This window comes from Larus michahellis, chromosome 15, assembly GCF_964199755.1.
Source record: "Larus michahellis chromosome 15, bLarMic1.1, whole genome shotgun sequence".
Taxonomy (NCBI): domain Eukaryota; kingdom Metazoa; phylum Chordata; class Aves; order Charadriiformes; family Laridae; genus Larus; species Larus michahellis.
The window spans coordinates 7,277,846-7,303,523 of NC_133910.1; the positions used below are offsets into that span (position 1 = coordinate 7,277,846).

General features: G+C 60.6%; 1 protein-coding gene across 3 annotated transcripts; it reads left to right on the top strand.

Moving 5' to 3' along the window:
- The first annotated feature begins 412 nt into the window (after positions 1 to 412).
- SH2D3C (SH2 domain containing 3C) lies at positions 413 to 25,529 on the top strand. Of its 3 annotated transcripts, XM_074609148.1 has the most exons (12): positions 413 to 531; positions 2,633 to 3,275; positions 7,937 to 7,976; positions 18,557 to 18,685; positions 18,944 to 19,392; positions 21,126 to 21,250; positions 21,629 to 22,206; positions 22,451 to 22,566; positions 22,758 to 22,929; positions 23,674 to 23,785; positions 24,475 to 24,681; positions 24,819 to 25,529. In XM_074609148.1, exons 1-12 carry the CDS (start codon positions 492 to 494, stop codon positions 24,992 to 24,994), a joined length of 2,787 nt encoding a protein of 928 aa, XP_074465249.1. In that variant the 5' UTR covers positions 413 to 491; the 3' UTR covers positions 24,995 to 25,529. The 3 variants fall into 3 exon arrangements, with proteins under 3 accessions (XP_074465249.1, XP_074465250.1, XP_074465251.1); XM_074609149.1 differs by lacking the exons at positions 413 to 531; positions 2,633 to 3,275 and adding an exon at positions 4,336 to 4,466; XM_074609150.1 differs by lacking the exons at positions 413 to 531; positions 2,633 to 3,275; positions 7,937 to 7,976 and adding an exon at positions 12,256 to 12,447.
- Positions 25,530 to 25,678: the final 149 nt, after the last annotated feature.

Here is a 25,678-nt window from a genome sequence, read left to right on the forward strand (position 1 = left end):
CTAGCATCCTCCTCCATAGGGCTAGCACCCTCCTCCATAGGGCTGGCACCCTCCTCCATAGGGCTGGCACCCTTCTCCAGGGCTTGCACCCTCCTCCATAGCGCTAGCATCCTCCTCCATAGGGCTAGCATCCTCCTCCATAGGGCTGACACCCTTCTCCAGGGCTAGCACCCTCCTCCATAGGGCTAGCACCCAGGGATTTTTGGGTGTCCACATCTGCCGGGCATCCCCAAACCAGGGCACCAGCGGTGGCCCCTGAGCAGCCAGGCACGTTCCAGCAGACACGGGGACAGGGAGGACTGTGGGGACAGCGGGAGAGCAGGCAGGGGCAAGAGCAGGGATGGGAGCAGATGACAGCAGTGGGGAGGAAACGCCGAGCAAGCGATGAGCGACTGCGGGGGGGCGGGCAGGAAGGGAGGAGCGGGCAGGGAAGGGCTTCACGGTTATAAACTTGTCCCTCACGGTCCCCACAGCCTACGACCGGCACAGCCATGGCCGAGGGCCAGAAACGAGGGGGCTTCAAGAAGTTCAGTAAGTGGCCGTGGGACAGGGTGAGCAGGCGATGGGGTGCTCACCTGGCGGGGAGGGGGGATGTGTGAGAGTGAGTGTGAGTGCGAAAGTGAGTGTGAGTATGTGCTCACACACTTCCTGGGTCACCACCGCCCAGGGATGTTCAGTGGCAAGACAGGCTCTGTTCTCGTTAGGAAGCTCATTGGGGTGAGGGGCTTTGGGGGTTTCCATCCCCAGGGCTGGGGGAGACCCTGGGTGCTGTTGGCTCGGGAGCTGGGTGCCGGGACTAGGACCAGCCTGCTGCAGCCCAGCCCCACAGTGGGTGCCGGGATGCACCCAGGGAGATGCACGACGGGGTTTGGGGGTCTTCACTCCCCAAATCACGTCCTTCAGGGTGCATGGCTGGGGGTGGAAGATGGGGCTGGGGGTGGCCAGGCCCCCCACCCTGGGATGCTCCCATAACACAGGGACAGGGGAGACACGGAGGAGCCGGGATGGGAGCCTGGGAGCGGATTCCCGCTGGCTGCTCTTGGAGGAAGTGCTCAGTACCCACCTGGAGTGAGCTCTGCTCTTTCTCACAGACCTTGGGTTGTCCTCAGAGCCCCGGGAGGCGGCTGCAGCGGCCTTCACCCCGCTTCCCAGTGCCGAGCTGCGCTGGAGCCGGCCTTCGCTGCTACTCTCTGCATTCCTGCCGCGATGCTGGCGCCGGAGGGCGGCCAGTCCGTCCTCTCCCCTGGGACCCCTCCACTGGCAAAACCCACAGTCCCATCCCAGCTGGGATTTTCCTTTGGAGAAAGGGAAGACGGGGCAAGTCCTCGGCATTGCCTTTCCCGCCCTAGCCGGCAGTGGAGGATGCTCAGACCCCAAGAGGATGTATAACTCAAAGCAGTTTTGCCTTTAACCATGTCCAGGCCACGAGGTTTCTGCCATGCAGAAGGGCTTTCAGGCTGCTGCAGCCCCTGGCATGGCCCTTTGCCCTGTCCGGCTGCAGGGACACCCTGTAGAGCCCATGGATGATGGCAGGAGGTTGGGGGTCCAATGGCCGAGTGGCCCCTGGACACTGGGTTCCTTGCACAGCACCATTGCAGCGGGCGGCTTCCTGCCTCGGCAAACTCACTGTGCCCAGAGAGGAAGAGGCTTTGCCGAGCCTGAGCCCCGCAGTGGCATAAACATTGCAAAACCCCCAGAGGTACCCAGAGCACCCAGTGAAACGCTGCCCTGCAGAGCTGTGGCCACAGCCTGCTTCACCCTGCGTGCTGCTGGCCTTCTACCGGCGCTGGCACCATCACGGGCGCGGGGTTGCACTGCAGCAGCACACAGAGCTGAGCTGGGGCCGAGGTGTGAAATGCAGAGCCGCCCGCCAGAGTTATAAATATTTCTCCAGCAAACGCTTTGCTCTTGGCGCTTGCAGGTGGCAGCTGGGAGCTCAGGGAGGCTGCGAGGGGCTGAGCGCTCAGCTGAGGAAGTGGGGAGGTTATCTCCTGCCCGCAGCCAGCGCTGCCGTGCAAGCACCGCTGGGCCCCGCATCGATGCTCGGTTCCTGCTCCACCGTGCTGGCGAGGGACATGCCCACGGGGGCATGACACACGTGGCCAGGACCCCCATCTCCTGGGGAGGTGTGGTGTGTCTCGTGCTTTTGTCCTGCGGAGGGCAGAGGTTATGGCCCACGGGGCTGCCCCGAGGCTAAAGGGATGTGCACAGCCCCCAGCCCTGCCCGGAGTCCCCTGGGGGAAGGCAAGGGGGGAGGAAGAGATTTGAAGTCATTTCTGACACTGCCTGCTCACCAGGGCTGGGTGTTTCTTTCTCCACCCCTACCACTGCAGTGGGGAAATGCAGCCACTAGGTTTGCCAGGGCATGGGGGACATTTCCTCCCCGAGGGACCAGGACAGACCTCCCAGGGTCCCGACAGATGCCCCGAGCCGCATCACATACACCCCAGACTACAGGGATGTCATGCCAGGCTGAGACCAGAGATGATGGGTGTAACGGGGCTGACAGCAGCCTGCACCATGGCGCAGGGCCCCATGCCCACCCCAACCCAGGATCAGGAGCCCTGGGATCCCCCACCATCACGCCATGCTGGCAGTAATGCCACACTCATCTTTCCTCTCTCCTTACCAGAGTTTTTCAAGTTCAAAGGCTTCGGGAGCCTGAGCAGCATCCCCCGCTCCTTCACCCTCCGGCGCGTGTCTGTGGCCCCCAGCTCTCACGAGAGCCTGGGGCCGGGTCTCCCTCCTCCCCATGGCTTCCTGGATGAGCCCTTTGACAGCACCCAGGATGATCTCAACACCATGCCCAAGAGCCCCGGCCCCTATGCCCGGTCATCGGACATGTACAGCCACATGGGCACCATGCCCAGGCTGAACCTGGGCAAGGCTGGAAAGAGCCTGGGCAAAGCCAAGAGTAGCCAGAGCTGCCGGGAGAAAGGGACCCCCAGGAACAAAATCCCCCAGACAGCCCCACTCGCCGATCTCGAGTCCCCTGAGATGGCCGGCACCCCTGACCCTGGCATGGACCCACCCTCAGCTGCTGGGAAAGCAGAGCAGGAGAAGGAAGAGGCTCCCCAGGACACCCCAGGGGTAGCCACAGCCAGGATGGATCAGGAGCCTGTGGGGAACGTCTTCTGCCCCAGGACAGAATGCTCCAGCCTGACCCCAAACTCCAGCCCAACCCCAAGTCCCGACACAGCACCAGGAGTGAAGACTACAGACGGGGATCTGCCGAAAAAGGGGCAAGAGCATCCCAGCAAGAGCTCCCCAGACAGGTATGGCCACATTGGGTTTGCTCTGGCCTCTGTGGGGATGTGGGGACCTACTTTCTGCCTCCACAGGGCAAGGGGAGGGTGCTGGGACACAGTGGGGTCCCTGTGGTGCTCCTCCCTCGCCTGCAGTGCCGGCGGGATGCACCTGGCCGGTGGGACAGCACAGCTGGAGCACTCCATACCATGGTCAGGTCAGCGGCTCCATGGGAGCGAGGTTTCCTGTGGGATTTCTGCTCCCTCCTGTTTCCGGACTGGGTGGAAATATCTCTCAGCCCCGCTCAGCTCCGGCATCCCTTTGTCGTGCCGGCGGCTCTGTTCCAGCACCGAGACATGCTGCAGAGAGCTCAGACCTGTACTGTCCCAGCCCCCTCCACCTCTCGCTCCCCTCTTTTCCACTCCCTCATCCTTCTCCCCCTCCCCGAGCAGCTCTGCCTCTCTCAAGGCACGGGGCAAGACCCAAAACCAGTTGCACCAGCCCAGCTTCCATCACTTGCCAGTAAACCCCCTCTCTGGGCATAAACCCCTCCTCCAGGCACAACCCTCCCTCTGGCGGAGTTTGGGGTCTCAGCCCTCAGATAAAGGTTGGCTTTTTTGGAGGATTTTGACCTCAGAATCAACGAGAGAGACTTCCCTCCTCCACACCCATCACCAGGGTGTCTGGGCGTGATGGGTCAAACATATTCCCAGCATGATGGGACTGGAGGGCACAGGTGGAGGTGACGACCCCAGATTTCTCCCCAAAATGAGGTCCCATCATGCCAGCCCTTCCCTAGCCCAATCCTCCCCTCCTACCACCCACTTTGCACCCTGGTGGCCCCCAACACCCCTGTTCCCCCCACATTGTCCTGGGGCCAGGAGCTCCTGGCCCCGGCGCTGGGCGCTTGGGAGGTCCGGGTGGTCCTAGGAGCGGGGCGAGGAGGAGGAGGAGGAGGAATTCGTGCTGGCGGTGGGAGCTGGGCTGTGCCGGCTGCACATTCCTGCCGACCGCGAAGGGAGGGCCGGAGGAGGGCTGGGACGGGAAGGAGGAGGGTCCGCCACCGCCTTGCGTGCCCCAAAGTCCCAACGCTCAGAGCAGAGCGAGGCGGGAGAGCGCCTGTGAGAGCTTCTCCCCATCCCGGATCAAAGGCACGCGCCGAATTGCATAGGGCCGATGACAGCGGTGGGCAGGAGGTTCCCCACCCTGGGACAGGGCAGGTAAGGGATCCCAGCCCCCCCTCGCACTCCGGCACGGCAGAGGGGACGGGGAGGGAGACGCTAGGAAGGGGCTTTGCTTGGGGCGGGCACAAAGCCTCGACGCGGATGATGCTGGAGCTGCTGCTCGGCCACCAACGTCCCCGGCCCATGGCCGGCATTTGCTCATGGAAAGAGCGAGCGCATCGGCTGCGGCTGCTGTAACCACAGTCAGACCTGGCGCCAGGGCAGAGTGGCTTGTGGGCTGCGCCTGGCTTGGGGGGCCCAGGGACCTGGGGGCTTGGGGGGGCTGGTGGCTCTGCCATGTCCTCCAGCAAGCACAGAGCCCACGATGGTAGCAGAGGGTCCCCACGGAGGATGCATGTGGCTTGCCCGGACCCTCTGTCCCCCAGAAATGACTTAAGTCCCAGGCCAGCATGGCTGGGAGCCAAGTGGCAGGGAGATGTGTGTGGAGCACCCAAGTGTCTTGGCTCTGGGGAGTGGGGTTGGGTCCCCAAAAATCGAGGGCCAAATGCTTTTTTGCATCATCTGGGGCTGCCCTGATGATGGGTGTAGCCACACTGTTTGCCAGGTAAACTGAGGCACAAGAGTGACTGGAGCAGGACTTGACGTTGGGGGCACTTCTGCCCCTCCGTGCCCTGCTCGGAGCCCCTGCCATGGCGCCCAGCTCAGGGAGCAGCCATTACCGGAGCCACCCCCATGGCCGGACCCTGCCATGGGGCGAACAGGCGGAAGCAGGACCGGGATAGTGCCGCGCCCCAGCCCTTCCTGCGCAGGCACATCCCTGGGGATGGGGACAGTATGTTCCCTCCAGGCAGGGGACAGGGACAGCTGCCCAGCACGGGGCATGCCTGTGTAGAGGGACCAAAAGTGACACGAGCTGGGGGGAATGAGCATTGCCCTGGGGTACATTTTTCCTTGCCCCCCCCAGAAGCATCCCTGGACAGGGGATGGACAGACCCCGAGGCAGGATGAGCTGAGGATGCCCATGCACAGGATGGCTTTCCCAGGGATGGTCCCTGCAGGATCAGGCCCTCAAAGGGGGGAATCGCACTGCCATGGGACAGGGAGCAGCACGCAGCCCGTGGGGCTGCCCGGAGTGAGGTGGTGGCCGTGGCCGTGACTCCAGCAGGGACATGGTGACTAACGGGAGATGACCCGCAGGCAGGTCACAGAGCGGACGTGACTCGGCTTCCCTCTGCATGATGCCGTGCATGAGGCACGGGAAATGCTGCTTCCCGCTGGGCGCAGGCAGGGCACTGCCCGCAGCTGCCGGCAGATCCATCTGGCAGCACTGCCAGCCAAACCCTCGAAGGACACAGCTCTGCATCAGGGGAAACTGAGGCACGAGGTGCCCAAACTTGCTTCCCCTGGGGCACAGCCCACACTGGGGTCCAAAGACAAGTAGACCCTGTGCTCCAAACCACGGCTGGAGCCGCACGATCACCCCTGACGGTCCCCGGCAGCCAGCCCAGAGCTTGGCACATTTGGAAGTCACTGCCATGCCTTCCTGAGCCCAAAAGCAGCAGCCACTCCACCAAAACCCCACTCCCCAGTGCCACCAGGGTAATGTCAGGTCCCAGCGGCTCAGCCACAGCCACGCTCCAAAGGCAGCCCTGGAATTTCTCCCAGGCGCTCGGCTGCCCCCAAAAATGCCGTTTCCTCCAGGAATGCACAGAACCAGGGAGGCTGCGGCGCCCAGGCTCCCCCCAGCCCCAGCTGCTGCCCTTCCCCGACGCGGGGGCCTCTCCTGCCCGGGCCCTCGCAGCGTCTCCCAGCTGCTCCCATGCTCCCGATTTCCTGCCCGGAGGCCCCCCGTCCTCCCGCTGGTTTTTCTCACGGCTCTTGCAGCACCAGGCAGCTCTCTGCGGCCGTGTGAAAGGCAAACAGGCTGGAGAGGCAGAGCCAGGGCGGGCAAGCGGCCCACAGCTGCCCAGGGGAGCCTGTGTCCATCCCCCCTCTCAAAGGCTCCTCTATTTTTTTCACCCGAAAGAAGTATGGGCTTGATTTACAGCCCCTTTTTCTCGTCTGAGTTGGACAGCAGGGGATGCGGTTTCAGCAGCAGGGGCTTGGGGAAGAGGAGTGGGGTTCATTTGTTGTGGGGTCACCCTGGGTACCCACAGCTCCCAGGGGGTTCTCACCAATCCTGGCAGGACCCACTGTAATACCACAGGGGGTGTCCAGTGGGGCAACATCTGGCAATGGTCATCCCTGCCATCCCCACTTGCCTTTGGGTGCCACCAGGCACCATCCCAAAGGGAGGAGGTGGAGGGAGCCCAAAGAGGGGGAATTTGGCTCCCCAGGGATGCCACCAGCACAGGTTTGTGTGCAGGACCCCCAGCAGCTGCCAGTATGAGGCGGGGGTCTGGCTGTGGCTGTAGGCTCTAGGTGGAGCGAGGCAGCTCCTGGCAGGGTAGGGACATCCCAGGTCTGTGACACCCTTGGATTTGGTTATTTCTTAGCTGCAGCTGCCTGCCCCTGCACTGGCAGCCTGCCATCCCTGGGCCCTTGCTGCCACCTCATGCTCGGGCAGGTGACCTCGGCAAGCAGTGGGATGTCCATGCTGAAGCTTGGCACTGGGGAGGCGACCAGTACTGTGTTCCGGTTAAAGAAGTCTGTATGTTTGCATTTTATTCTGAAAGGCAAGACCTTAGGGTAGCACATCCCAGCTCAGGCTGTTATGGCCTCTTACCCTTTGAACTCTGTTGTTCCCATTGGACTCATCCATACAGTCACATACCTCAATCCACAAGAGCACAAAAAGCAGAAGCAGCATTGCTAGGTGCTCAGGAAAGAGCAGGGCCATCTGCCTCCTCCGTTAAATAATGGCAAAGAAGCTGCCAGATCAGCTGCGTCTCAGGATTGCTGGGTTGGTTGTCAGTAGGGCTAAGAGTGAACATGTCACCAAGGAGAACAGGAGTTTCTATTGCCTGTATGCTGGGAGGGCAAATCTTGCAGTCTCAGCCAGGACATCGCAGTTCACGTGGCTTCAGTGGGAGTTTGATTTCTGCAGGGTCGCATGAGGCCGTAGAGAAACAGTCGGAAATGCTTGTCTTGGTGGCGTGTCCCAACAGCTGCCTGCTGGGAATGCAGCTCTGCCGAGGAACAGGGCACAGGGCCTCCCACCTCAGCATGCACCCTCCAGCACTGTGACCTGCGGGGACCCCAGCCTGGACGCTGGGTCTTCCCGGCTCAGCTCACATGGTCCCAAGCCGATTTGGGGCGAGATCCTCTAAAAAGGCCTCATTCTTCCCTGATCGCATTAGGAAAGCTAAGCCCTGCACCAAAAGTGGGCACAGAGCAGGCAGGAACAGTGCTGGGGACGTGGGAACCTCTCCCAAAACCCTCGCCATGGTCTCGGCCCCATGGCAAGGCAAGGGGCTCTCCCCATCTGTGCCACCACCGCCTTTGACCTGACTGTCACAACTCACTGCCCTTTACTTACATATTTTTCTTTTTACCCTTCCTTCTAGCCACCACGATGGCCTGGAGTCCGGCAGCGAATACGTGAAGGTAAGACGCTGAGCTCAATCACAGCCTGCCCTGGCTGGGTACAAGTGGTAGAGGGGGGACAATGGCCCCGGGGCTAGCTGGGTCCTGAGCCAGCGAGTCCTGCGCCCCTATCCCATCACCTCCTCTGGGCTCTTTCTTTGGTCCTGGAAGAAATTCCTACCAGAAACAGTGAGGCTGGGGGAGGCAGAGGAGACACAAACCCTACGTGGCCCCCCCGATGCTGCTTCCACAGGAACTGCCTGCGTTTCGTGCTCCCCATCACTTCCGAACGCCACAGATTCAGGGGCAGCCTCCTCCCTCCGCCCCCACGTAAAGAAACAGAAGGGTTTGAGCCACTTTCGTGGCTGTCACATGAAAGTCGGTGTAAATCTCTCCAAATCTCTTGCTTATCCTCCAGCAAACTATTAACATTCCTGAGGACTCTTCATGTCTGGCCAGAAATTCATTAGCAAGGCGCCTGGCTCCGGAGGAGAGCGGGCCCTTTTGCAGGAGGTTGCTAGCACGACGGGAGCCGGGCAGGCAGAAAGGAACGGTGTCAGGGATCCTGTGTGGTTTGGGGATGGAGCACTGAAAACCTGCCCGGGTGGCCGCTGCCATGCGATGGCTTTTGGGAAGCTTGTTTGAGAAGGGCTGGAGCCTTCTGAGTCCGGTTGCCTGATGGGGATGTAATGTCGCTGGGCAGATGTGGTTGTTGAGAAGTGACTTGAGGAGCCCAGCTTGGGTGGTGTAATTAGTACAGAGCCCTGAAATGTCATCTTTTGGACTTGGGGCTCTCGATGGTGGCTGTAGCCAGATGTGGAAACGTGGGAACCCGCTGTGGTGGCACCAACCATCAGGCTCAGGAGAGAGCTGACTTGACCCTGAGCTCATCTGCTCCTCCTAACAGGGGTCACCCCGCTCTGGGTCCAACCCTGGAGCTAACGAGGACACCACGTGCCAGGTCTGGTAATCAGCAGCCTGCAGGCAGTGGGGCCGGATGTGGCATTTTGACCTGTAGCACATCAATCCGTCAGGTGGGATGTCCCTCCTCTCCTACTCTTCCTTAACCTTGTGGGACTGGCAGAGCAGGAGCTGACAGGGCTGGAAGCAGGAGAGATGGGGCTCCAACAGGGCTTCATGGGTAGAGCCCTGGTGTGGGGCGCCTCGGGATGCGAAGGAAAGCTCCCGCTTAAACAAGCAAGTACTGTGAGGGCAGGGAGGTGGTGAGGGACAGAGCTGGATGGTTTGGGGTGTTTTCCTTTGCGCTGTCAGTGTGTTCACCCAGACATGGGCGCATTTTGTGGCTCGTGAGTTAATAGACTGAAACAACACAGGTGTGGAGCAATGAGTATGGCTTTGCCTTTGGGATTGAGTTCTTTTTGATGAGCCAGGAGAATTCCCTACTCTCCAGGCAGATCCCAGACCTGAGCTATCTGGCCTTTATTTCTCACCCATCCCTGTGGTGTCCAGACACAGCCCGCGGGCTGTGATTTATACGCCACTTCCCTTTGGTCACAGAAGAAACTGATGGCTGCAGTGACAGCGGCTATTTTAGTCAAATAAGCAATTATCTGGAGTGCGAGTGACCGGGATGTTGGGGGCACTCCAGCTGATTGCTGCCGCTGTGCCTGGCTGGCAGTCCGTGCAGCTGCAAGGTGCTTAGCACCCGGCAGCGTTTGGCCCCAGAGCCTGCGGGGTTCAGGGTGGGGAGGTGGCTGCCGTGCCTGGGATCCCTTGGGAGCAAGGGGGACGGGGCTGGGACGCGCCACTGGAATAGGTCCTCGCTTTGCAGCTGGGAGGGAAATGAGCAGAGGGGAAACACTGCTGCAGGGGCAAGTGGAGGAAAGATGGGAAGAGCCGGTGAAGGAGGGTCAGGAGGAGGGAGAGGACACGTTGCAAAGCCCTTGTGAGCAAAGGCTCACATGGGCAGGTCTGTTTCCAGATATAAACCAAGGAACTGCCAAACATCAGCCCTTGAGCTTCAGCCACAAACCAGCCAGGGCCAGCTCTCCCATCACAAAGGCTGCCACGATTAGAGGTGCAACCAGGAGCCAGGGAGGGTCGGAAAGCCAGGATCAATAGGCACTTGGTAATTAATGTGCTTTAATAATAGCCTAAGGGTCGGTGTTTCCAAGCTGCCTGGAGGATCCGCACGCCCTGCTTTGCTAACATCCCAGCCAGCCTGGCTTTGGCCCTCGCGCAGGTGAAGGAGCTGCAGAATGGCTCTCCTTGGGGAGAGCAGCAGCCAGTAACACTGTCATGCATCCCCCTGAGAGCTCGGTTGGAGGTTTTCAGCTTCCACCTGCAAAGGGGCAGCGTGGGCACACCGAGAGGCTCAGAGGGAAGCGAGAGCCTCGGAGGGAAACCACGGAGCCCGTCGCGGGGGAGAAGACTTGGCAGGAAGATGATTCACTGTCGGATCCTTTTGGATCGGCATCTCCCTGCATGCTACCATCTGGTCTGTCCCCTGGCCCCGTGCGAGAGGAGAGGAGAGGAGGAGGGCCAGTGCTCCCCGCCTGTCCCAGCAGGGCTGCAGGCACTGGTGGGATCTATCAGCACCCACCGCCCCGTCTCCCCCACCTCAGGCTGCGTCCTGCTCCCCTTCCTCCCACGCCTCAGCCCTGTCCTGCTACAAACCCCCGCTGCTCCCCGTCTCCTCTCTCCCCTGCAAAGCCAGGGGCAGAGCGCGGGCCTGGCCAGCGCCTCTGAGCTCTCTTTGTTCTGCGCCGAGGAGCCGCTCGGGGGACCTGTATCTCATCAGCCCTGGCTGCTGCCTGGGGATGTGAGGGGCTCGTTTGAATTAATTAGCGGGGAGGCTGCAGGGTTCTGCGTTGGTGGCAGCAGAAATAGCTCTGCGAGGTCACAGCATCCCCTTGGGCAGGGGCGCACCGGGAAGCATGGGGGTCTTTGAGCCAGGACACGCTTTGCAGCTGGGAGTGTAAAGCCCACCAAGACCAAAGCATGGCCAAATCTCGGCTGTGCCGGTGCAGGACAGAGCGTGAGGGAGCCCAGCCGGGTGTGAGCAAGGAGGCGCTGAGCCCACCGACGGGTGCTGGGGGAGTCCCTGCCCCTCCCCGTGCGCAGGGCAGGGCGCCGGCGGTGGGTTCAGGCAGGCATTTGGGGGTTTTATTCAAGAGCCAGGGCTGAAGCAATGCTTTGAGTCATCAGCACTGCCTCGCGCATCCCATACGTGAAACCGTGGCCTTAATTAAACTGAAGCGGAGCCTTAATTAAACACAACTCGGAGATGGCCTACACAGGAAGCAGGCAGCTGGCTCCCCGCCGCGTGAGGCAGGCGCTGGTGTCTCCCTCAGAAAGGTGTCACTGGGGTGGGGGTGAAGGAAGACGGGGTGGGCGAGAGGGGACAAGGCTGTCCCTGACCCATGTGCGTCACTGGGGAGAGCAGATGGATTTGGGATGGGGAGGTAAGAGGGTGCTGGGCCCCCTCAAAGGTACCGGGTCCTCTCAGAGGAGCCCGGGGTGCTGGTTCCCCACAGAGGAGCTGGCTCTCCTCAGGGGTCCCAGGTCTCCTCATGGGTGCCAGCTCCCCTCAAGGTGCAGGCAGCCGGGGTTGCTGATACCCTTCAGGGGTGCCAGGTCCCCTCAGAGGATCTGGTTCTCCTCATGGGTGCCGGCTCCCCTCAGGGCACAGGCAGCCGGGGTTGCTAGTTCCCCTCAGGGGTGCCTGATCCCCTCATGGGTGCTGGGTCCCCGCAGGGCACAGGCAGTCAGGGGGCTGGTTCCTCTCAGGGGTGCCACCTCCCCTTAGAGGAACCAGTTCTCACGGGTCCTGGGTCACCTTATGGTTGCTGGTTTCCCTCAGGGCACTGGCACTCGGGGTGCGGTTCCCCTTATGGCACAAGCAACCAGGTTGCCAGTTCTCCTCAGGGGTGCCTGATCCCCTCAGAGGAGCCGGTTTCAGGGGTGCTGGGTCCCATCATGGGTGCCCGCAGCCGGGGTGCCAGGTCCCCTCAGAGGGTCTGGTTCTCCTCATGGGTCCTGGGTCCCCTCAGGGCCCAGGCAGCTGGGGTGCCGGGTCCCCTCACGGGTCCCAGTTCCCCTCAAGCTGCAGGCAGCTGGGGCGCTAGTTCTCCTCATGGGTCCCGGGTCCCATCATGGGTCCCTGTTCCCCTCAGGGTCCTGGCAACCAGGGTGCCGGTTTCCCTCAGGGGTGCCGGGTACCCTCTCGACGCGGCAGCGCCGCGGGTGCCGGTTCTCCCGGGGTCCGCGATGCCGGTGCGGGCGGCCCCGCGGGGCGGGCCGGGGCGGAGCTGCCGCGCCGGTGCCGCCCCCCGCTGCCGACAAGGATGAGGTAATCGGGGAAGCGGCTGAAATTGAAGCCCGGCGGCGGCGGCGGCGGCAGCGGCGGTGCAGCCCGGGCCGGGGCAGCCCCGGCCGGGCTCGCCGCGCCATGACGGAGCGGTGCAGCCTGTGGAGCGCCCTGTCGGCGGCCGCCTGCTGCTTCTACCGCGGCTCCTTCATGCAGGTCCAGGTGAGCGGGGGCGGCGGGGGGGACCCGGGCTCCCTGAGCCCGCAGGCGTGGGGAAGGCGGCGGGGGTACGGCGGGAGGGGGAGCGGCGGGGGCCCGGCCCGAGCCCCGGCCTGCAGCGGGGGTGCGAGGGGGCGGCCTCCCCCGGGAGCCCCGCTCCGCACCGAGCCGGGTGCGGGCAGCGAGTGCGAGATGAGCCGAGCACCAGGTCATGGGGCAGAGCTCAGCCCCCTCCGCAGCCGGGAGCCAAAGCTGCCCGATCCCCCCCCGCGACCAGCAGCACTTTTGACAGGCAGCACAAGTCTTTAAAGGAAGCCCTGACCTCCCGCAGACCTCATGAAGGGGAGCGTTTAGCATCCCCCAAAAGATGGCATGTGCTGGGAGCATCACTGAGGAGAGACTGAGCCTAGATGAACGCACGGCTTCTTGGCCTGGGTCTCCGTGTATGCACTGCGCGGGTCTGGCTGGTGGGAGAAAGCTGGGATCCATCTGTCACCTGTCCTGTGGTGCTTCCAGCACTGCCACTGTCTGGGCACAGGTCTAGGTGTCCTATTTTTGGACTCTGGCATTTGCACAGGAGGGGCACAGCGCTAGGTATTGGTTCCATCATTTAGAGAGTTAGAGAGCAGAGGTGTTTAGGATTTCAAGAGCCAAGCAGGCTCTGGTCTGAAGCAAGAGCTGTAGCATACTGCAAGTTAGAAGGGAGCCCGCAGCCAAGAGAGCTGGCAGTCTTTTTCAGTACTCCTGCTGAGTGAGGTAGGTGCTGAGCTTTAGAGATTATGCTGGGTAAGACGGAGCCCAGAAGCAGCATTTCAAGTCTTGTCATGATTGCGGCTGATCTCAGTGCAAAGCCAGGGATTTTGATTGCTAGCGGGGGTGAAGAGGGAAAAGCAGGAGAGCATCTCCTGCTTGTCCAAAGGCCACTGAGCAACACAAGGGGACATGCCCTAGCACTGCAGCCCTTGGGCTGCACATTGCAGGGGGTGATGGGGTGCTTTCAGTGAGCTGCTGCCAGAACAAGGGAGAGACAGGTAGGCGTCTAGCTGTCACACAGGGATGCAAGAAGGGATGGAGGGCACTCCATCCCAACCTCAGAAAGAGTTAAAAGTGAAGCCCTAAGTGCTCACCTGGCTCTGCCAGATCTTTCACCATCTATTTGTGTCCAAGCGTGCCCAGCAAACACACACTGAAGTCCCCATGAATGACTGGAGCGCTTCCAGCTGACAGCCGCATCCCTGCTCACCGCCAATGGCAGTGCACCCAGCCTGGGAAGCACTGACATCATTTCTGGCCAATAGCAGCTCCGAAAAGGGATGCAGCAGCAGCCACTGCTGTCGTCTTGGAGTGAGATAAGTAATATATAGATGGATGGAAATGTGTGTGTACACACACCCCATCACTGCACTGGAGACCCACTCCCCCAGGGCAGTGGTAGCAGTACACTGCACCACCCCACCACGCAGCCTGGGACACTTGTCCCACCTTAGAGCACCCAGATGTTCCCAGCCATCATCCCCAGCTGCACTCCACCCCTGCCAGCCAGGCATAATTGCTCCAGAGCTGCCACAAAGGAGCACAGACAAGGGGAGAGGAGACCCTGTGGGTGGCCAGGACCAGTCCCAGGAAGGGCTTTGAATGCCAGGACAAAAATCTTGAGTCCAAGGTCTGCCTTCAGTGGGGACTAATGGAGATGTGGCATTCCCAAGAGATGCCTTCAGTCACCCATGGGGTACGTAGGTGGGCTGGTGCCTTCTCAGAGGCCATTTAGATGCCCAGAGTCATTGCAAGACAGGACAGAGGAACAAATGATTTCTTTTCCATATGGATATTGAGATCAGTAGGATGGACTGGCTCACAGCAGGGTACGCAGACTTAAAGAAAGCCCATAACAGCTTGAAGGTTGTTTGTGGTGGGATTTTCTCATTGTGGTCATGCAGGAGGGACTAACCATTCTCAGGTGGTACCTGGCATCTGGATCGGTGAGCGCAGCAGTCCTGCACTGGGCAGGAATGCAGACCAGTTCTTGGGTTTGCCATGATGCTAGCTGTCTCTCAGCAGCGATGTTTGCTCTGAAATACTTCACTGAAGTAGCCCATTGCCAGGCACAGAGGAAGCTGGGAAGACCCCTCACACAATTTTGGGGTTTTCCCCATACACCTGCTCCCAATGGCTTGTGGTCCGTTTCCTCCCAGTTCTGCTTCCCAGGCCCCACAGCTCCTCCAGCAGCCAGAGCAGGGGTGGAAAACTCCAGAATGGGCTGGGATTTCCCTAGCCAGGGTCCCAGCACAGGGCGGGCAGCACAAGAGCAGGAGGGAGAGCAGATGCGCTCGGTGCCCTGAGGTTAGTCAGATGTTATCAGCAGAGGAGCAGGGTGGGGTGCGAGTACACCTTGCTCTCCAAGCTGACTTCATCCTCAGCTGCAACTCCTCCAGATCTGGGAGGGGAGATCAGGAAAGCAGACTGCAAATCACTCCTGTTTCATAAGACTACCTTTGCAAGGAGAGAAAGCCGAACACCAGCCTTTGAAGCTCTCCTTACACCAGGCAGAGCTACAGCCACCGTTCTACATGTAGCACAGCTGTCAGCACCCTCCATCCCCCCACAGCCCTTGCCCTGCCAGTTTCAATCCTTGCCCCTCAACTGGGACTGGAGGCACTTTCTCCCCCCAAAAGCAGCAGGGAGAGTCAGGGAAGCAGTCAGGGATGGGGACTGTCCCCTGTGCACGACAGCACCAGAGGATTCCCCATGCCTGTGACTGTGAAACAGCCCATCAGGGTGCTGAATGTGACGGAGGAGCTCTCCTTTCTCCAGCCAAGCCAGCTTGGCTGCTGGTTAGGATTCCTCAAGCAGAGCTTGGCATTGTCTCTGGCAGCTCCTGAGCTGGTTTGTCTGGTGTGGCTGGTTCAGAGAACCGCTCTAATCCCCATTTCTTCCCGCTCAGCTGGAAGAGGCCTTGGGGCTCTCCATGCAGGAGGCCAGCACCATGCACTTGAGCTAGGTGCTAGTAGAACTCAAGGCTTTTCCCCACACCCAACCCACCAGCATGCAAGACCTCACATTGAGCCGTACCTCTTTTGATGTCCCCTCAGCGCAGCCGAAGAGTGCCAAGCGGTGCCCTTTTCAGCGCGGCGCTCAGACATCCGCTTACACACTCCTGACAGTGCTCGGCTGGCTTGTGCCGCCTTGCCATGCCTCGCCAGCGCCCGCGCCTCGGCGCCTGGCCAGCTGGCAGCCTGCGAGCCGGCCTCCTCTGAGACACGCTACTGAGCGGAGCAGAGGAAAGCTGATCGCTGCTGGAGGGCTTGGGGACCAGAGGAAGCACATCCCTCCACAGCATGTGGGTGTCCTGCGCCAAGGGCTTGTGGCAAGCCCGGCTCCCGCACGGAGAGCAGAGCAGCCAGGTGACTTCAGCAGCAGCTAGTGCATGTTTGAAGAGTGTGAGACACACAATGAGGACCAGTCCCTTGAGTCACATCACACCAAGGAAAAGGGCTCCCCACGATCAGTCTCTTGCTGCCTCCCTGTCTATCGTAGCCACACAGTCACCCCAAGCAGTGGCCTTTTTGGTGGCCATGCAAATCAGATCAGATCTCATTGCCCAGCTGAGGAGCCAAAGGGACAGTGCCCTCCACATGGCTGGAGAAGGTGGCTTGTGGCACCCTCTGCTCACAACTGGCCTCTCTCCCCCATCTGCAAAGTGCAAAACCTCTCTTGCCTCTCCCAAACCTCCTGCTCTCTCCTGCTAGCTTAGCACCTGGCTCCTGGCATGGATGCCAGCCGGCTGTTGCCCAAATCCAGGCTTGGAGACGCCGGGCGCTGCTCAGCTGGGTTTGTGTTTGTTATCCCATTCATTTGCATGGGGAGGATTTGGGGGAAAACCCAGATGTACAACGCTGAGCAGAACAGGCACTAATCCCTGCTCCAGGGGTAGTGGGGGGGCGGGGGGAGGGGGGACAGGAGTGCTGGCTCCAAACCGCTCCCAGCTCAGCTCCGATGGCTTTAGCCTGCACAGACAGGAGAGGCTCCCAGGGGGTCCCTCCCTGCCTCAGAGTTTGGGGTGAGCCATGCCGCGGGGAGGGTGCCATAGCCAAGTGTCCCCCATCGCCGCTTGGCCAAGCTAGGTCTGCTCAGTGGCAGCGGATGGGTTGTCATGGAAACGGCATCTGCTCAGCCTCAGCCCCCCGGGAGGCAGCCGGACCTCAGCAGCATCCGCCGGCTACCATTTATTTTTAATAGGGTTCAGCAGCGCTGGGTGGCTTTGTCTCCACAAGGGCCCCTGAGCAGCAGTGAGCGCTCAGCTCCCCGTCACCCTCAGTCAGGAGGGGACAACCCACATGTTTCCTGGTTCAGGTTCCCACAGCTCCAGCGAGCAGGACCCTCTCATGGGGAGGGTAAACACGGTCAGATGAGCAAGTCTGAGTTCAGTCCATACTGTTTTCACAGGCTGCTTCCACTGTCCCAGCACCTTTTGACTCGATAGGAGTTGGGAAAGGAGGAACAGGGGCAGGTCTAGGTTGGTGAGGGCAAGCCCTGGAGAGCATGGTCCATCACAAAGGCCCTTTGCACCCTCCTTCCCTCTCCCCAGGCTGGAGCAGTGTCTCTAGAATAGCATCGCTGCCTGGCTTGGCTGATGAATGCAGCTACCATGGGGGATGGAGTATCCAAGGGGGACCTTGGATCAGGCTACTGCTGAGGGACTTGGTGGGGTCCCAGGAGCACCCCAAGAGCAGTAGGTACAAGGCAGGAGAGCAGCACAGTGCTCTACACTTTCACCTGCTCACAACTGCTAAAGGAGCAGAGGGAATCGATATGGGACACAGAGGATGAGGTGCTGGGCAAAGGGGTCAACTCTGAAGCGGGTCTCTGGTGCACTGGGGAACCAGCTGCCACGTGAGGCCAGCCATGAGTGTCAGTCTGCTCCTCTGGCAGTGCCAGAGCGGTGTCAGCAGCGTTTCAAGCCCATGCCTGTCCTCCAAGATGCCAGCAGCATCCCGCCCTAACAATCGCCAAGGAGCTGGGCAAGCCTACGGTGCCTCCTCACACTGGCACCGGTGGTGGAGCCAGGCCACCACACCACCCTCACTCATGGGAGCAGTGGAACAGGACACCCCTGTAGCTCCATCCAAGTTCCCTGGTCCATGGCAGTGGCATGCAAGTCCCCCTTGCAGGGCAGCACACACCTGGGATGTGGGAGGAACCCAGGAGTCCTGGCTCCCGTGCCCGGCTCCGCCATGCAGCGCTGACAAGGCACTAGTGTCGGCACCACAGCAGGACTCATCTCAAAGCCACCATGCTGACCAGGGGAGCCGGCCTCGCGTGCAGAGCACGCAGGAACACCAAGCCTGCACTCGCTTCCCCAAACAAGCGCCGGCTCCACTGTGCCGGCAGCTCAGCATCCTCGGCTGCCCTCTGGGAATGTTGGCCAAGCAGCAGGCAGGGAGCGCGGCTGGCTCCAGCCAACGGGAGACATGACGCCATCCCTTATCTCTCCAGGGAGAAGGCAAATTGCGTCCTCCAGGCTCAGGTGCACCAGTGCCGGTAAAAGCTAATTTTGATGCAGAAGGTTCCCTTTATGTTTGTCATTACTATTCATGCCACCATCAGGCTAAACACAAGTTAACCCTTTGGAGGGGGGACTGCAGTGGATGTTTCAAGGAGGAGGAATAATGCAGGTTTCCTCCTGAAAGAGTGCTTCCCATGGTGGTTTAGCCCTGGAGATGTTTGAAAGGGAGCTGGGGCAGGTTGTCTCCTGCCCAACCACACTCAGCTCTGAGCTGGGGCAGAGGGGCACACACTGGGAACAGGGTGATCAGGCATGTTGGGGGCATGCCTTCAGGAGACACTCCAGGTGCTCCCGGTGGCAGTGCATTACCATCAACAGGCAGCTTACACCACCCACATCCTTTGCCACAAGCAGCGATCCTCAAACACAGCTGTGATTTACATGTCCCCTGCGCACAGGCCTGCTCCTGACAGGTGGCATCACCAGTGCCTGCACCATGAGTCCCAGAGTCCTCACATGGGGACCCTGCCAGCCCATCCCAGGGTTAGCCCTTCCTTTCCCAGACCCTGCACTGCTGCACCAGTTGACACTCTCTCCTCCCCTGTACAGTTCTCCAAGGAGAAATACATCCTTGACTCATCACCAGAGAAGCTTCACAAGGAGCTGGAAGAGGAGCTGAAGCTGAGCAGCACCGACCTGCGCAGCCACGCTTGGTACCATGGCCGCATTCCCCGGGAGGTGAGGAGGGGAAGGTGGGTTGCTCCGGGCACCCTTTGCTTGGGCTGCTCTGGGAGAGCAGCCTGAGGCCACACAGAGCCACCAGCCTGCTGCGAAGCCGCTGGGCAAGGGCTTCATTAGCTCTGAGCTGCCTGGTTTTGCCACGGGAAATGCTCTCCTGCAGCTCAGAGCCGGGGGCAAGGGGAACAAGCCAATGCTCCAAATAACACCCCAGCAGAGCATCCGCCCAGCCTGAGCCACTGCCCTGTCCCCTGCCAGGTGTCGGAGAGCCTTGTGCAGAGGAACGGTGACTTTCTCATCCGCGACTCGCTCACCAGCCTGGGTGACTATGTGCTGACGTGCCGCTGGCGCAATGAGCCCCTCCACTTCAAGATCAACAAGGTGACGGTCAAGTCCAGCGAGGGCCATACCCGCGTCCAGTACCTCTTCGAGCAGGAGAGCTTTGACAACGTGCCTGCCCTCGTCCGCTTCTACGTGGGCAACCGCAAGGCCATCTCTGAGCAGAGTGGAGCCATTGTCTACTGCCCCATCAACCGCACCTTCCCCTTGCGCTACCTGGAAGCCAGCTACGGGCTGGCCAACGGCAAGCATGGGGGACCCCATAGCCCCGCCAGCCAGAAAGGGGGGCACATAAAGAGGAGGAGCATCACCATGACAGACGGCCTGACAGCAGACAAGATCACCAGGGCTGAGGGTTGCCCAACCAGGTGAGCACACAGTCTCATCCCAGCTCAGCTGGGCAGAGGACGAGCCCCTGGGAAAGAGGCAGGGCCACACTTGGTCCCTGCTCCCTGGGTGCAGGGCAGGGATTTGGGAATGGAAACTGTCCCCACTCAGGTGTGGGGAGAGACCAGCAAAGGTATGGGGGGGAGGAACCGGTACACAGCTGGAACTGGGGTTTTCTCCCAGGCCAGCTGCCAGCTACACTGAGCTGCTGCAGCAGACACCCAGTGAGCAGACATGACTTTAGCATCGGAGGCCAGAAGCCAGAGTGTTTTACAATCACCCAGTCCAGGATTAGCAGCGTGTCAGGGCTTGTCAGAGCCAGGGAGCCAAGGTTTCCCAGGCAGATACAAGGGGAGAGCCAATCCCAGCCACCAAGAGGGCATTTGTTGACTTGTTTTTGAAGGGCCCTTTTAGTTTTAGAGACCTTTGTGTTCAGCTGGAGCATTTTCAAGGAGTTACCAAGCAGAGCTGAAAGCCTGATGGTGGGAGGAAACCGAAGGAGTTGTGCTGATGGGGGTCTGCACAGCCCCCAGATCACAGCCTGCGAGTGGCTGATCTGCTCACATTAACCTTGGAGCAGTTAGGCTCCCCTGGGGGTGGAGAAGGGGATTTCCTTTGCATGGCTAGTTTTCAGCAGCCCCAGGCTGCTCAGAGCCCAGAAGGGGAGGCAGAGCCGCACATATATGCTCACATGCAGCAGCTGAGGGGGCACCCCATCTACTCCTGCCTTCCTAACGGGACACAGCCTGTCATGGAACCAAGATGCTTTCTCGCCACCCTGACCTTCTCAGCCCAAGGGCAGGGTGAAAACATGCCAGCAGAAAACAGGCAACAAACTGTTACGGCAGGGAAAAGAAAAACACTCAGAATTCCAGGAGAGCATATGTGTTTCCACAAGAAGAGCCCAGATCCATCAGTTTTTCCTCACCACTCACATCTTCTCCAAACCCCTTATCACCGCCACTGCTCTCCCATCCTCCTCCCCCCGCAGAGGCACAGCACTCAAGACTAAAGACATCACAGCAGCCCAGCCCTCACCCATGGCAGGGGGGGCAGTGAATTACCTGCCATGCCTCCTTGCAACCCTTCCTGAGCCCATTGGCACACAGTGTTAGCATCAGGCCACAACTGCTGCCCCACCAGCCTAAGAGACCTCCTTGCTTGCTATGCAGCTCCTTGAGCACTCCCAGTGCAGCTCACCAACCCAGACACCTCACTGCTTCCATCGGGTATCTACTGAGCTCACAGTCCAGCTTCCAGGCACTTCTCCTAAGCTTTGGGTCAGAGCAACAACTCACCTAAGCATCCCAACACAGCTCACCTAACCAACCTTGCAGCACAACCCTGGAAAACTACCCTCCATGACTTCTTTGCCAGAGCCACTTCCCCACAGTACCCTAGAGCCGAGCTATCCCATCATACCTTAGCATCAGGGCATCCCTGTCCCCTGCTCCATACAACCAAACTCCCTGAAGGAAGGGCCGTCTCTGCTTTATATAGGTACTGAACCCTTCTGCTCCCAGCTGCCTGCAGAGACTGCCCACTCGTTGCTCCAGCTGAGCTCGTTACGGGTTCAGCTCATTATGGGTGGTTTTGGAAGGAGGTGATGACCTGAGGGGAGGTGATGGGACAGCAAACCCTCATCCCAGCCCCTCTGCCCTTGCTTGGGCCCCATTTGCAGGGACTAACTTGCCCCATCTGTCCCCCTCCCCAGTGTGTCCCTACCCCATCACAGAGACATCATTCGCAACTGTGCCGTCAGCGTGGACCAGATCCAAGACCTGCACTCCCCGATGTCCCCCATCTCCGAGAACCCAGCGTCACCCGCCTATAGCACGGGTAGGCATCACCCCTCCATCCCACTGGGGACAGTGGAGACGTGGGTCAGGCTGGGCTTGGTATGGGTGCGATATGAGGACCTGGGGCGGGGGACGGAGCTGGCTGTAAAGACAAGCCCCTGCATCACTCCCTGCAAGTGAAACCCTGTCTGGCTCTCTGCACAGCAAAGAAAACTGTCCTGACAGAGGGCTTGAGCTGAGGATGGGACCTTCAGCGAGTCCTCAGACACATAATCATGCAGCTGTCCTGGGACAGCCGAGTCCCTTCAGGCAGCAGGGCTTTCCCTGAGCTCCATGTCCCCGGGCTGCTGCATCCATGTCCCCTGTGCACGTGCCCATCTCCAGGCTCTGATAACAGCATCTCCTCTGTTCCTTACAGTTACACGGCTAAAGCCACACGCCTGCCAAGCAGCCGGGATTGCCCCGGCCTCTCCAGTCATAAGAAGGTCCAGCGAGCCCCAGCTGTGCCCGGGGAACAACAGCAAACCTCTGCCAGACCCTGCCCACAGCACCCACTCGACTCCCTGCCACGGGTACACCCGCGCCTCCCCCTCTCCCTCCGTGAACAGCTACAGTGACCCGGACACGGGGCATTACTGCCAGCTCCACCCCACCTCGCCCATCAGCAGAGACCGGCCAGCTCATGACATCAAGCAGCTGCCAACAAAGAGCTATGTGGAGAGGCTAAAGGTGGAGGAAGGACAGAGAGGGACTGTGGAGAACGGCTCCGGGGAAGCAGAGGCAGGGCAGAGGCTGAAAGGAGAGCTGGACTTCGTGGGCTTTGTGCCCCCCACCATGGAGACAACCTCCTCCTTCAACCCTGTAGCCTTCCAGTCCCTGCTTATCCCCCTGGAGAACAAACCCCTGGAGATGGCCGTGCTCAAGAAGGTCAAAGAGCTGCTGGCAGAGGTGGACGTGAAGACGCTGGCCAAACACATCACCAAAGTGGACTGCCTGGTATGGCCAGGGCCAGGCGGGGGGGACGGGCACTGCTGCCCTCCAATTGCTCTGGTTTGGCAGGGGATCGGAGCACCCCCGAGCATCGGGCCATGCCCGAGCATTGGAGCATCCCTGCTGGGCCCTGCCATGCTGTATCAGCCAGGGCAAGCAGAGGCTGGGCTGGCGCAAGAGGCTGCCCGAGGACGCTTCAAGCCTCTCCTCAATTAACAAAGGTCTAATCAGCTCTCACCTTTCTTGCCAGGTCGCCCGGATATTGGGTGTGACAGTGGAGATGCAGCGGCTCATGGGGGTGAGCTCCGGCATGGAGCTGCTCACCCTGCCCCACGGCCACCAGCTCCGCCTTGACCTGCTGGAACGGTACGGCATCCCATGGCTGAGGCGAGCCCACCAGGCTGCCCGCCACAGCACAGCCCGGCTCCCCTGGGCTGTCCCCAGCTTGGCACAGGGGGGTCCACTGCACCTCCCAGGGTGGAGGAGCCCCAGCCGAGCCCCGGGAACATCCCCAGCCTCCCCGCGCTGACCCCGGTCTGTGTCTTGCCCTGCATCAGGTTCCACACCATGTCCATCATGATTGCTGTGGACATCCTGGGCTGCACGGGCAGCACGGAGGAGCGGGCGGCCCTGCTCCACAAAACCATCCAGCTGGCCGCCGAGCTGAAGAGCACCATGGGGAACATGTTCAGTTTTGCGGCTGTGATGAATGCCCTGGAAATGACACAGGTACGGGGATACTCCCTTTGTCCTCATGGCCTGGGCTCAGCTCCCTCACCCAAAACACATCCCTCTCCCCGTGTCCTGCGGGCTCCGACACCCGTTGGGGTGGGAAGAGGGGGAAAATGCCCAGGGTAGGAGGCGTGGGGCCACATCCGCTGGGGTGTAAGCAGGGAAGGGGAAAAGCCGTCTCCTCTGCGGAGCCGACAGCCCAGTCCTGCCGGGATCTGATTGTTTTTCGGTGGTTGAGCTTTTTGTTTTGTGCTGGGCTGTGTTCCTGGGAGGAAATGAATCTACCCTCCGGTACAATACAAATCAGTCTCAAGGCTGTGGCTGCAGCGTCTCCGGGCCACACTGCTCCCTTTGGAAGATGAAAGGAGATTAAAATTCAATTTTAAATCGAGCCCAGATGGGAAGTCTTGCTTCCTGCCTGCACAAAGGAGGTTGAACGGCTGCCCCCTCCCTGTGTCTCATCTTCAAGGACACTGCAACGCGGGGAAGCTGCTGTCCTGGGACACAGGGAGGAGGGAGAAATCCCGAACCCAGCCTCGGTGTCAGGGATGTGCTGTCTTTGGCCATGAGTGCTGGTGGAGGAGGCTGTTTTGGGGAGCACCAGACACTACTGTGTGCAGGGCTGCGGCCATGGCTCCAGGACCAGGCTGTGTCCCCGTGGGACCACCTTGCGAGCCCAGAGCTCGGTGCCCAGGGGCTGCGCTGCCCCCAGCACCCTCCATCTGCCCTGTCTACTTTCAGATTGCCCGTCTGGAGCAGACCTGGATGGTGCTGCGCCAGCGGCACACAGAGGGCGCGATCCTCTACGAGAAGAAGCTCAAGCCGTTCCTGAAGAGCCTGAACGAAGGGAAAGGTAACGGGAACAACTCCCCTTCTCTCACCTGCCTGCTCCTTCCCGCTTCCTCTGGGCAAGGCCTTGCTGGAGGGAGATGCGTTTGAGAGCTCTGACCCTCTCCCAGCCAGTGCCAGACTCTTCCCCTCTGGCTGCTGAACCACCCCAGCACCCGGCAGGGCCCGTTTGGCCTCAGCTGCCCCTTCCTTCCCAAGGAAGCATTTCATAACTAAATAAAACCAGCAGCTGGGCACAGACACAACTGGGCCGAGCCAAACTCTCGCACTCGCATGGCGGTGCGTGCCAAGCTGAGGGGACAGGGCAGCCAGTCGGGGAAGATGAAAAGCCACGTCTCTCCAACACCCAGCACCCAGTTCTCCAGGCTCTGCAAACCTGCTCCCCATCGCAGCCCCGGGAAACACGGATGCAGCCTGAGCAGGGACAGCAGCGTTCCCCTCCCAGCACAACCAGAAAGCCCAGCTGGGGGGAGCTGGTGTTGAACAAGGCAATGGCCCCAGGCACAGCGATCACAGAGCCCCAGATGCTGTTGTGCTACAGCTGAGCCTTAAATCCTCTTCTGGGAGCGCGGTGGCAGCCTGGCTTCACAGGGCTGTGTGGCCACAGGAGCACCCTGCGGAGCCGGGGCAGATGGGGAGGGGGACGCAGGGGCATGGGGCCGCGCGGGGTCTTCAGGGTGCCTCTCTCCGCAGAAGGGCCGCCGTTGACCAACACCACCTTTCCCCACATCATGCCCCTCGTGACCCTCTTGGAGCGGGACAAGGCTCTCACGGACACCCCCGAGCCCTGGGAGACCACTGACAATGGCGTGGAGGTGGTCATGGCCCACCTGGAGGCAGCACGGATGGTGGCCCACCACGGTGGGCTCTACCACACCAACGCTGAAGTGAAGCTGCAGGGTAAGTGATGGGCACAGCACAGCCCCTTTCCCTCTGGTGCATTCCCAGTGTGCAGCTCCAGCTCAGCACCAGATGGAGCATCACAAGGGCGCAGGGTCCCCATCCCATCCCAGGGAACTGACTCTCCCTCCCTGCAGGTTTCCAGGCCAGAGCGGAGCTGCTGGAGGTCTTCAGCACCGAGTTCCAGCTGCGGCTGCTCTGGGGCAGCCGTGGGGCCGAGAGCAGCCAGGCCGAGCGCTACGAGAAGTTCGACAAGGTCCTCACCGCCCTGTCCCATAAGCTGGAGCCAGCGGTGCGCTTCAGCGAGCTGTAGCCCCCCCGGGCGCTGGGAGACCCCCCAGTTCCCAGCCTGCCCCCCCCCGGCAGCTGTGGAGCAAAGGATGGGGACAGGCACCTGGCACCAGGAGGAGGAGAGATGTCCCAGAAAGGCCCTGGGGCATGGATCATCAACTTTGGGACAAAGAGGAGAAAAAGCAGACACCTCCCATCTACCATGCACCTCCTCAGGACATGACAGGCCTGGGGGTCCACACCACTGCCCTGAGGGACGGGGACAGTGTCTGGGGAGGCCGGTGCCAGCGTCCAGCATCCAGCCCCGCCGAGGTCCATGACTACACGGTGCCCCTCACCTCGCCCTTCAGTTTCGTTTCTTTTCTATCTCTGGCCCACGGCCGCTGGATCCCACTTGTAAATACGTTTTCACAATCACCTCTTGATGTACAGCCTTGTGAAGGACAGTTCTTGTTGTAAATAATTAGGATCATTCGTTTCGTCTTGTAAATACATGTACATATCTCATGGGTTTGGTTCTTACATACAATAAACTTTTATGCTGTTCCTCAAGGGGACTCCCCTCTCCCCTGGGTCTCATTAAAACGAGGTCCCACCCCCTCCAGGGAGCGCAGTGCCAGGGGAAGGGCTGGTGAGGGGGACCACCATGCTGAACCCTGCCCTGCCTGGCCCCCGGACCTCTGCGGTGGCTCCAGCGAAGGACTGT